Genomic DNA, 12,824 nt, shown 5'->3' on the forward strand with positions numbered 1-12,824 from the left:
CTCTGAGACCGCCTCCTGCCTCCTCAGCTGCCTTTTCCACTACTGTTAAGAAATCCCAGCAGAGGCCCAGCATCGGGGGCTTTGTTGTGTCAGAGTGGCTCGTGACCAGGAAGAGTACAGTCTGCCAGTGGTCCTGATATGTGGACTGCCCCAGGAAATGCCTCGCTTCATTTTGGTTCTTGGGTTTTTATTATAATTAGGGAGGTTGTTTTGTAACAGCAGTTCATCAGAATGGCAAGCACGTGGTCTGTGCTGCTTTCTTATCTTTTGTTCTTGCACTGGGTAGCCTCATGGCTCATTCTCACAGACTGACACTGTCCACACCACCTGCAGTCGTCCTTCCACGATATGACCTGGGCGTGCTGCCAGGAGGGCCCATTCATCAAAAATGACATTATAAAGGATAGCCATGTTCTCTTCTGGGTCTTCAGTGGGAGACACATTTGGCCAAAAGGTACTGTTCTGATTTATGTTGCCCAAGAGAAAGATTTTTCCATTTTAGCCTCATTTTTTCCCCTAACAGTTGAACACACTATAGTTGCTACATCAACTAGTGCATATAATGGTGTTTATATTAACTGTTCTTCATTTCAAATCTGACCCAAATCCCACCGAGGTTTCTGGTTACTAAAGAGAATGAAGGTGTCAATTCCTTTGTCGTGACAAGAGTAAATCATTTAGACTGGTATGTTGGCTGGGATAATTCCGTGAATTCAAGCCCAGCTTTTGCATAATGGGGTTCCCATGGTGGGCTTGGGAGGGGGGATTTGGACTACCCAGCTTTCAACCCATCTTCCAGTTAATCAGATGCTGTTTTTCCCTAGCCAGGGACAGTTACCTGATCCAAGCTGGGCTGATTGCATACCCTTCCCTGGAATGTGAATTTTGAGTAGAGGAACATGGAGACTAAACATGGCAAGAGATCATTTGGCGATGCTAGTGTCCTTATCAAGCCATTCCTGCAGCGGCTCCTTCTCTATAGTTCTGCTTCTAGCTCTGCAGCCCATTCCCAGGGCTGGCTGGATTTCCATCCACCTGCACACTCCTGCTATCCTTACTGTAACTTCCCTTTGCTGTAAGTTAGCCAGGGTCTGTTTCTCTTGCTTGCTGCCAGCAAATGCTAACTACAAAACCCGTCCTAACGAGGCTGTGTGATTTAAGCGACATCAGAAGAGAATTCCCAACCTTACCGTGGTGCTGGAATTCCCTTCTTACTAGTTCCTTTGTATTAAGGCATTGGGAGCTGCTATTGTAAAAGAGCAGGTATTACTTAGGAAAGGTTACACTCGAAGCTCTTCATTCCCTGTGCCTGAGTTATCTCATAAGGGTAGTTTCCCTTCATTTGTCAGAGACTGGAGGAATGGGACATTGGACAAGTAAACATTGATAAGGGTGAAATGGGAGGGAATGAAAAATCTGTAAGACTGGATTCTTCAAGCTGTCAAGGGTGACTGAATTGGAAGGTTCTGGGTACTCAGAGAGAAGCATGAGTCTACAAGACACCAGGGAGAGGAAGAAATGAAGCGAAGAGGTTGCAGGAGAGGCCAAAGAAGACAGCTCTGTGCTGTTTGCCTGGCAGCAGCCACACACATGCACACAGACCGCCACAAGGGGGCACTGCTGGAACTCTGAGAGCGGATTTAAGAAAATGAACGATGTAGTGGGAAGTGTTTCAAGTTCAGCAGGAGCTGCGTGACTGTAGCTTGGACTCATCTTAGGAGGAAAAAGACTTCTAAAAGGAGCAATGCAGATAGAAAAGGGGGACGTAGAAATTTTTATCACTGTCCAGAAAGACCAATAGATGTGGGGCAGGTGAAGCTTCCAGGTTCCTGAACAGCAGGAATATTTTCCTCGTGCCTCAGCCCCTGGGCCTGTCGAACTACCTCTCAAGATTCCAGTGCCTTTCACCTCCAGCAGCCTGCTGATGTCCAGGGTCCATTGATAGCTGGATGGCAGGCCAGGGGACATCCCTAACATAAGAGTTATTGGTGGCTGGATTATATGGGAGTCTGGATTATACACAACCTACCTGGCATTGAGAGGTGAATTCACTGTAAGTGTCCCAAGTCATTTGTACAATGTCATATGGGTGAGGTTCATCTTAAAGGAGGACAATACTTTTACTTTTGAAATCAATTCTTATTGAAGTATAACATATATAGAAAAGTCAGTGCACAAATAATTGCACTGTTCAATAATTTTCACAAAGCCAACATGCCCATTCATTAATCATCAAGAAATAGAGTTACTAGCCCCACAGGAGTTTCTCCCTTATGTTTGCTTCCAGCACCTCCTTGTCCCGCAGGAGTAAATACAGCCTCAACTTCTCCACCATAGATTAGTTTTGCCTGATTTTGAAACTTACATAAATGAAAGCATACAGTATGAACTTTCTGGCTTCTTTTGATCAATGATGTATTTTTGAAATTCATGTGTGTTGTGAGCAGCATTAGGTTGCTCATTCTCATTTCTTTATAGTGCTCCATTGAATAAATACACAATTTATTTATCCATTCTACTCACAATGGACACTATGGATATTTGGCTTGTTCCACTGGGATTATTACAAATAACGCTGCTATGCATTTCTATAAGTACTATACCTAGCAGTGGAATTCTGGGCTGGTATACTGTTTTTGGTCATAAATGACACATAACCATAAATTGACAATACCAAGTCTCTTGGGTGATTTATGTACCTGAAAAAGGCAATGCCAAGTCAGCATTGTCAGTGAAATAAATATACAGGCTCTCAAAGAAATTACTGAGAAGAAAAGGATAATTAGCTCTTGCCTAATTACATTAAATCCAGCACTCTGCATGCTGTGGAAAGTGGCAGAGAGGGAAAACAATAACAAATAAGCAAACAGAACAACAACGTAGAAAAGAAAAGCAATTTATATGAAGCTCCCAAATTGATTAAAGGCATACACAGGATAATTTTTTTTTTGTCAAAAATATGCCTATGTAACCTATCTTAAGCCCACTTAGGGAAAGTCCTTCCTGGCCCCAGACCAAATTCTCCCCACCATGTTCTACTACTGCTTTCTAAGACACAAGTCTATTTATAAATCATCTTACAGAATTTTGTTCACATGTGTATTAATGCTAAAACTTTAATGAAGTGTAGATATGACGTTTTAAAACATAAGAATTTCAAAAAGCTCGTAAATAAGTTCTCTACATAAAAAAAGAACTCTTATTTGTCCACACGTACAAAAATCCTGAAGTCTATGATATTTTCTCATTCTCTGACCAGGCAGAATGAAGCTGCACCCAACACAACACCAGGACCACAAAACACCAGGACGACACTTTGAATGGAAACAGAACATGGCTATTTGGCATTTGCAGTCACAGTCTGACTGAGTTAAAGAGAAGAAAGGCTGAATTCATTTACACTGGTGTATTAGTCCGTTTTGTGTTGCTATAACAGTAGTACCTGAGACTGGGTGATTTATAAGGAAAAGAGGTTTATTTGGCTTACGATTCTGGGACAGCTGCATCTGGCACAGGCCTCGGGCTGCTTCTACTCATGGTGGAAAGTGGCAGGCAGCCAGCAAGTACAAGCAGATCACATGGCGACAGGAAGCAAGAGAGAGAGGAGGTGCCAGGGTCTTTTAAACAACCAGCTATCATGGGAACTAATAGAGTGAGAACTCACTCATTAATCCCCCCTCCCCCAGGGAGAGCATTAATCCATTCATGAGGGATCCGCCCCCATGACTCAATCAGTTTCCAACACTGCCACATTGGAGATCAAATTTCCACATGAGTTTTGGAGGGAACAACACATCCAAACTCCATCAATTGGCTTTTTAGATGTTGATCCAGTCTAAGTCTTCTTGACATTTTTGGAGGATCTCAGACTTGTCAAAGGAGTTTTTAAAAATCCAACTTAAGGGCCGGCCCCGTGGCTCACTTGGGAGAACGTGGCGCTGGTAGCGCTGAGGCCGTAGGTTCGCATCCTATATAGGAATGGCTGGTGCACTCACTGGCAGAGCATGGTGTGGACGACACTGTGCCGAGGGTTGTGATCCCCTTACCAGTCAATAAAAAAAACAAACCCTCACTTAAAACCAATGTATTGAGCTAAATTCACTGACATTCAACAAAAGCCATTTTTAAAAATAGAAACATGTGCCTATCCATTATCCCTGCCCTGTTGATTCTTGGGGAGAAACTATTGGTTCTTTGGTGCTTCCACAAGAACTGCATTTACTCAAAATGATACTCAATAATCATTAACCAATTCACCCTGCTGGAATTCCAAAACACTTTAAATGTTCTGAAAGGCAAGACTATTTGACTAACAACAACAACAAAAAATGACTGCTTTTCTAGGAGAGTATTGAATTACAACAAATTCTAAAACTTTGATAGTTCTCCTTCAAACTATGGAATGATTTCACTCCATGTTTGTTTATTTGCAGAAATTAAATCACCTAACTGAAGTCTTATGGTCTACTTGGAGCAGGACTTAAATAGAAGTCCTGGAAAAGTAAGTTCCAGAAAGCAGGAGGTCCCTTCACTCAGAGAAGGTGAGCCAGGCCTGTATCAAGGGTTATTTCTAATGTCATGGACTTGTAAGGAGCCAACATTCCTACCCAGTCCTTCTAACTGTCATCCCCTCCTCTAATTGATTCCAGAAAGCTAAGAGTCTGATGTTGGGAGGTGATTCTCCATGGGTCTCTTGTGTTTCTGCCCATCTTCTGCACAAAGGCATTGACAACTTTTGTTCTGTACTGTCTTTACAAAGGTGAATGTATAGTGAACATCCTGGGAGAATAGAGAAAGTGTCTTTCTTCTGGAGTGCAGATTTGGTTCCTGACCAAGATAATAAAGGTTTGTTTTCTTTCAGGGAAAAGTTTGGGAAGGTTTGCTATCAGCCCTCTTTTAAGATTGGGGGTGTCCTAAATCAGGGTTCTGCAGCTGTGGCACAAACTCACTGTGTGCACTGCATCCACTGGACCCACCTCTCCATTGCCCCAGCCTCTGTGAGACTGGAGGGTGGGGATGAGGGGAACTGGTGTGAGCAGGAAGCCCCTGTTGCCTGGTGTCCTGTGAGTAATAACGTCCTTCGTCTTTCACTTAGGACTCTTGTGTTTTCTACCAATATCTATGAAACTGTGACAGGCCAACTTGTTAGCTTGTAATTCAGGTAAAATACAAGACCTTTGACACTCTCAACATCTGAAGACATCTCCAGATAAAAATATGCCATAGTCATCCCACAAGTGTTCTGTCCCTCCAAGAAAAGAGAAGAGTATGAAAACTGCAAGATCCTTCAGGCCAGGTTGGGGGTCAGTGCAGTCTTAGGGAGGCATCAAGTGCCCGAGCAGAAGGAGTCTAGGGGTTGCCCAAGTCCCAACTGCCATCTAACAGGAGAGGTATGGGATACACCCTCCACGTGGGTTCTGAAGTCTCCTGAGGTCTGTAAGGGAGGCACAGGAGAGCCTAGAGCTGATGGTGGGCATACAAAGGGCCCCCCACATGCTGAGCAGAGGCCCTACAGGTTGGGTCAGGAAGACAGAGGTACATGCAGAAGAGCCAAGGCTGGGCTTCAGAACACTGGTGGTGACACAAGGATAAAAAGCCATTAGTCACAGAAGCTGAAATACAAAGAGCCAATGGGCATGGCAAGATGCTCAATCCCATCGGTAGCCAGAGGGGAGCACATGGAAACAACCAGGAGACAGCACTTTCCCCAATTAGATGGTCTAAATGGTTTGCTAATATGACGTGTTGGCAGGTGAGGAAATATGCACTCTCAGAAAGGCGGAAGAATTAGTGTAGGAGGAGTATGAAGAGGAGAAAGCCAGACAGACCAGAGTGGGATGTCGGAGTTTAAGAGTTCAGAGGTGATGATCAAGTCCAAGGGGTGGCCGTGGCCCAGTGACTGAGGAGGAGATGATGGGAAGTGGAATAGAGGAGGTCAAAGAACTGCAAGGTGAGGGGGTTCTGAGTCTGCAGGTCAGCACCAGGGATGGAGGGCTGCAATTTTGACGCATTTCCAGGAGACGCTGTTGCTGCTTGTCAGAGACCACGTTTTGGGAACCATGGCCCTAAAGAAAAGTCATTTTTCCCCAAGGGAAATTTGGACACAGAGACATACACACAGGGAGAACACCATGTGGAGATGATGGCAGACATTGAGGTGGGGCTTCTGCAGGCCAAGGGATGCCAAAGATCGCCAGCAAACCACTGGAAACTAGGGGAAGAGCATGGGACGGATCTTCTTCACAGCTTTCAGAAGGAACTAGCACCTTGATCTTGGATTTCTGACCTCCAGAATGGCCAGAGGCCTGAAGTAAATGAGGACATGTCATTTTAAAGCTTGGAGCTCAGCACAAAGCAGTGATGTTTAGTTATGAGGACTGGCTGGAATTCAAAGGCTATTGGAAAGTATCGCAAGTAGGACTGAAGATTTTAGAATGTGGTGTGAGGAAAATGTGTCACAGTGATTACAAATAATTGTATTTTCTCCTTTGGTCTGGAGAGCACGAGAGAGCCATATGCGTCAGGGATGCCTCTCAGCACACAGCCTCGTAAATTTGACCTCTGGCCATTGAAAACAGAATCTATACCAAATTGTACCGCCCCTGCAGAAATTGCAAGCTCTTCGTGAAACACACACTTTCTATTGTGTTCTCACTCGCTTTTGAGACTCTAAAGAGCAAAATTATTGGCATTCTTCAGGACCAGCTGGGACTTAAATTGTTGAGCTGGAGGCTTCTTCAGTGGTTGTCTGTAGGATTTCATGATGAAACTTACAAAGCTCCTGGGCGCTGTAAGGCTTGAGGATTGGTTTCCTAGGGCTGCTGTACCAAAGTACCACAAAGTTGGTGGCTTAAAACAATAGGAATGTATTCTGTCACAGACAGAGGCTGGAGGTCTGAAATGAAGGTGTTGGCAGGGTTGGCTCTGAGGGAGATTCTGTTCCTGGCCTTTCTTTTAGCGTCTGGACCCAGGTGTTCCTGGGCTTGTGGCAGCTTAACTCTGATCTCTGCCTCCCTCTTTACGTGCTTTTTCATATGGCCTTCTCCCGTGTCTGTGTGTGACAAATCCCCCTCTCCTTTCTCTTAAAGGGACACAAGTGACTGGATTTAGGACTCACTCTAAATCCAGGATGATCTCCTGGAGATCCTTAATTATACCTGCAAAGGCCCTATTTCCAAATAAGGTCATATTCACAGGTACCAGGGTGAGGACTTGAACATGTCTTTTTTGGGGGGACACTATTCAACCCACTACAAGTACCCTGCAAGGAAGAGGCAGTAAGCCATGGGGCACGGAACATGGATTTGGAATTAGAGCCACTAATTTGAATCCCAGCTCTGCAGATGATTTAACTTTCCGAGCTGCATCTTTTTCCATCTGGGCCACGAAGATAATGATGCTGTGCCCCCAGGTTTTTGTATGATTAAGGAGAGGAGGTGAGGCATGTATCTAATGTGGTGCCAGAGATATAACAGGGGCCCAAAAAGTGGTAGCTAGCCTGACTGCTTTTAAGCCAAAGTGCGGGACAGCCAGGGTGTGGTCTTCTCCCTGGTCCTCCCACGGAGCTACTGTATTCTGACTTGACACGGCTGCTATGTGGGCATTTCCAGTGGGTTTTGCGCCACTATGCCTTGCTGTTACCTGGATTAAGGATTGGGACTCCTTCCCTTTCTCATGCTGCCCGTCCCCTGGTGCCTCAGGGATGGAGGTTACCTCTCTCCTGTCCTGTCCCCAGCCACAGAAACTAAGCCTGGTGCTGATCTAGACTCAAGTCTGGAGATGGTCACGCGAAAAATGAACATGTGCTCCAACCATTGGTAAGAAGATACAGGTCAGTGTCAGTGTGCTAAAGCTCAAATCCTCAGTTTTGGACCACTTTCTATTCTTTCAGGATAGTATTTTATCTATCCTGATATTTTATTTTATTTTATTTTATCCTGATAGATAAAATACTAAAGGATCCAGTCAACAGTTTAACCTTATGTAGTTATATCTTAGGGTGGATGGAAAGAGTGAGGGATTTGTGGCTAATATACTGAGAGGATTGTCAATGGGATTTTGCCAGCATTATCAGCAGTGTGGCTCTGGACACATGACTTAAGCTCTCTGTGCCTCGGTTTCTCCACCCATGGTAGAGGGATAACTTATAGGACCTTCCCCATCTGTTATGTGGCTTACATGGTTGATGAAGGCAAAAAGCACTCAGGCCAAGGCCTAGCACATAGCAAGGGCTCGCCATGTGCTGGTGGATGCTGCTGTTAATATTCCTGTTACAATTATTATCCCCCAGGGTGTCAAGACCATAGTTCTACATCTTTGGAGTATTTGCTCACTTTGGCTTTGAAAAGTCAGACCAAAAGAAAATACAGGTTTGGTGTTTTCTCAAATGCCTTTCCCCTGATTCATTATTTTCAGGCTGAGCATCTTCAGAATTGGTAACTGGGCTTTCTAGATTAGTTTTCAGGTAGAGGTGAGTGGCTATGGTAAATATGATAATTTGTGGAATCTGGGGCTGAAGTGACTAGGGAAGTAGAAATTATAATCAGTAGATATTTTCTTTGTTCTAGGATGGTAAAAGAGCAGCATGTACTTTTTAAAACTTGGCTTTCGTTTGGGCTTTAGAACGCTTAAACTTCAACTATTATTCCTTTCAACAGAAATAAGAACACAGAAAACAACAAAACAGTCACTAACATCAAAAGTAACCATTATCAAATTAGCTTCAGATCCCATTAAAAAGCAATAAAGATAGGACATGCGACAAATGTGGCTGAAGTTCAGTCCCTCATCCATCCCCGCTCACGTGGTCAACACGTTATGTAAGTGTCAGGGGGTTTTAGAGTTAATATGTCACTATTATTATTAAGGACCTCCAGACCTCACTTCTACTTCTCAGACTTGATGTATATAATTCTTTTATGTTTTTAACCGTGTGTGTATGTATCCATAAGCAATAAGTGTTCATGTGCTTTAAAAACAAAACAAAACAAAACAAAACTGTGAGGTGAGGATATTGGATGGGCATTTGCATAGATACCACCACACTGGTTGATGACAATGGCTGGGAAGGACATAGGGTTGTGGAGAGATTTAACTGCACCTCAAAGGAACAGTGGTTTTTACACTGAAGTAGAGAAATAAGAGATTGTGAACAAGAGTGGAGCAAGGTGAATGCCTCCAGTCTAGACCCTGCCATGTGTGGAGTGTGGAAAGATGAGCAGCTTTCATTTGATAAGGCTACAGGGGGAGAGAGCCCAGTTTTGGCCAAACTTGAGAGATGGAGGAAGAGATCTTTGGCATGAATAAGATGGAAGGGGGTTGTTTACCAGACAATGAAGTCTGTGTGATGGGGGCTAGTGTCAGGACCAGGGAGCCCATAAAAGGGTGGGGAAGAGAGAGGGGGAGAAGATGGATGACAAGAGGGGTTCACATGTTGGGTGGTGGCCAGGGACAGTAGCTATGGGAGTCATGGCTGAATTATCTGACCTTAGGTTCCACAAAGGAATCCAAGTATGGTTTAGAGCTGGTGCAGGGTAGAGCTCCATGACAATATAGGCTGTTGATTGGAATTCCAAACAATATGTTGGTATTTAAGGGTCCAAGAAGTTGTCTACAAGACGATGGTCTTGTGGTGGAAATGGTGAGGGCAGTTCCCAGCAGTCAGGAAGAGTCATAACCTGGGTTTGGATTGTGCTTTGTTTGAAATCCTAGATAGGCCAAGAGAGGGCTTATTTTTCTCTCACTTAATAAACTGTCCAGCAGTGACCAGTCTGGGACAGGGGTAGAGACTTCCCAACATCAGCAGGGACCCAGGGTTCCTCCAGGTACGCACTTCTCCATAGGGTGTGGTCCTTGCCCTCATGACCACAGGTGGCTCGTGGAGCCTCTGCCTTTACAACCACACTGCAGGTGGGAGGAAGGGGGAAGAGGATTGGCAAAAGGGGGCTTCCAGCCGTGAGCTCCCTTTAACGAGCCTTCCTGGAAGCCCCACCAATGACTTCAGCTTATACTCAGTGGCCTCCCCATCTGTAAGAGGCTGAGAAATGCACATTGCCCATCCCCCTTAAAAATATATTTATATGGGGTTATACCAGTAAGAAAAAAGGTGAGAATGGATATTGGGTAAGCAACTGGAAGTCTCTGCTGCAGATATTAGATAAACGTGAAATATTACTATTCAATACAACTTAACTCAGCTTTGTGCATTGATTTTCTATCAATATATAGTGTGATGCTCAGGCCTCCTTATTTCATTTCTGGTTCAACATTTCTTTCTTTAACCTGAATCACTGGGGCACTGTCCTTCATTGTAAGTTCCCCCTCCATCTGCCTTGATTCTAAGCCACAATTATGCTCTCAAATGTCCTTGGTCACTGAAGAGACAGGTTCTTCTCCAAGTTCTACCACAGTATTAGAGATCACCTGTGTCAGTTAGCTTCTATTGTGTAAAAAAACACCCCAGAATTTAGTGGCTCCAAACAACCATTTTATCCTCTCTTACGATTCTGTGGGCTGATTTGCCTTAGCTGGGCAGTTCTTTACAGGGTGTCACCAGAAACACCATTTTTGGGGTGTCTATATCTAGCAGTTATCTCAACAGTACAGCTACAGTCTTGTGTGGATTTTGCATGCCGGAATTCCCTCACACTAAAGAAAACAATGTGTCCCCCCCAATATTGAGGAAGGATTACTATGGGTCTCAGTATAAAGAAACCTTCAAGAGTGAGGTTATAAATTTTAAAGATTAGTAAGTGGATCACTTTCCCTCGTTCCTTCCTCTCCCATGGCTCAATGTTTAATTGCTTGAGGTGACAGCACGGAATCTTCTGTTTGGGGAGCTGTCTTGGACCTGTTTCTGACCCAGAATCTTAAACAGAATATAATGTTTTCCTCAAGGAACACACCCGGGATTTGTTACCACACAAAGCTCTTCTTGAATTTGTAAGGAAAGAGAAACAGAAAAGAAGGCATCGGTCTTTTTTTGAGTCCTGTTACCTGCTAATTTAGTCTTAGGTAGTTTTCTGAGGCCTTGAGTTCAACAATATAAGCTAATTTGCATTGCAGTTATGAGGGCTAATAAAGCAGTCATCCTTTCTCGTAACAGAAAATAATTTTTAAAGAATATAAAATATTTTCATAGAGAAAAGAATAAAACTACGTTTTTCAGAAAAGCAAATAATCATATACATAAGTAAATGGAGAATCAACAACATATATTCTTAGAAAAATTTAAATCATGACACATGGTGATTATTTGGATGTTATTATTACACAGAATTTATGTATACAAGCTTGGCTATGAAAGATCAGGCTAAGCCACTTAGGCAAAAGTCTATCTGTTTTGTCACAGTCTCCAAAAAGTGCCATAAAAGTCAAACAGTTAAACATTTCTCTGTGCTTTTGGGGGGGGGTATTCTAGAAACGTTATATAGAGAAGTTCATAAACTCATGTAGACAAATCAGATATATTGGGGAAGGGAGAAGAACCAGCATGTCCACATTTTATAATATAATGTGAAAAAAAATCAGAAATGAATGAGAAGACACAGAGGTACTATATTTAAGGCAAATATTGGCATGTCTTATACAAGAAAGGCATCTTACAATTTCTGTTTGTACATTATAATTTTTCAGCGTGTATTTCTAAAATGGGGCGAGGGTCCTATGATGTAATAGCAAAAAACAGAGAACTGACATAAAAAGCCAAATACAAAGGTATAAAAGACAATAGTAACATTCAACCATCTGCAGATAAAAGACCATCTGGACATAAGCCTGAAACAAGCAAGACGCTGTCCACTGCAATTTCACCGGCTTTGCCCTTGCCACGTTCTGCTTCAAAAATGACCTAGTAATGGAAAGGAAAAAAAAATTACTTCGCGATATTCAAAACAATGATATAATCAAACTATTGAATAACTGTTAACGAGGACTAAACTCATATGTCATTACTGCACAGAAACAGGCTTTGACATTGAATATATAGTAATACTTTTCCCAGATGCCAGGTGTCCACACTGAGACAGTTCTGTTCAGAGAAAACAGGGTCACAACAACACCTACAGGATTATGAAAAGCCCTGTAAAGCTGAAAAGTGTAAGGTTTAAAAGGAAATTTGGGAATTCCCACTTAAAGAAAAGCAAAACCAAAAAAAAAAAAAAATATGGTTTTCTTTATTAAAAACCAGGTTAGAAGAAATTTAATATTCTCCATGAAAATCTAATGCAAAACTATATAGTTGAAGAGAATTAGTTCGATATATTCAGATTTTGGTAGTTTCTAAAAGAATAGTTATTTTTCTTAAAATATTGGTTTATGTATTTGGAAATTATATGGGATATCATTTTTGCTCATTGAAAAATGTTTTATAATATGCTCTAATCATTTTTATCTAAGAAATTTATTAATAATCAAAAGGGAAATAAGCTTCTTTATATTTTCACAATTTCTAATGTATAGAGAACAGAGGATGAGTTCTAAAAAAATTATCTTCAAATTGGATGCAAAATGACAGAGGACTCATTTAATAAAATTAAGGATATACAGTGACTATTTTATATTCATCCAAACATTTTTTTTTTTCCTTTTTGTCTTTTTTCATGTCCGGCAATGGATCGCAACCCTCAGTGTTGCGCCCGTACCGGACTGGGACCGGCAACGGGATCGCAACCCTCGGTGCTGTGCCCGCACCTCGCTCAGCCAGTGAGCGGGAACCGGTCTGTATGTGGGTTCCGCAACCCTCGGTGCTGTGCCCGCACCTCGCTCAGCCAGTGAGCGGGAACCGGTCTGTATGTGGGTTCCGCAACCCTCGGTGCTGTGCCCGC

At 42.9% G+C, this 12,824-nt stretch overlaps 1 protein-coding gene across 1 annotated transcript in view; it reads right to left on the reverse strand.

Annotated features, from left to right (window-relative positions):
- Window positions 1–11,196: 11,196 nt before the first annotated feature.
- The window catches only part of EGFL6 (EGF-like-domain, multiple 6), a 59,137-nt gene continuing 57,509 nt past the window's right edge, over window positions 11,197–12,824 (reverse strand). Inside the window, exon 12 of the mRNA XM_008571963.1 lies at window positions 11,197–11,848. Within this exon, the coding sequence (XP_008570185.1) occupies window positions 11,738–11,848 (111 nt within the window). The 3' untranslated portion in view covers window positions 11,197–11,737. The remainder of the gene's footprint in view (window positions 11,849–12,824) is intronic.

The sequence above is a fragment of the Galeopterus variegatus genome, unplaced genomic scaffold (assembly GCF_000696425.1).
Source record: "Galeopterus variegatus unplaced genomic scaffold, G_variegatus-3.0.2 Scaffold738, whole genome shotgun sequence".
NCBI lineage: Eukaryota > Metazoa > Chordata > Mammalia > Dermoptera > Cynocephalidae > Galeopterus > Galeopterus variegatus.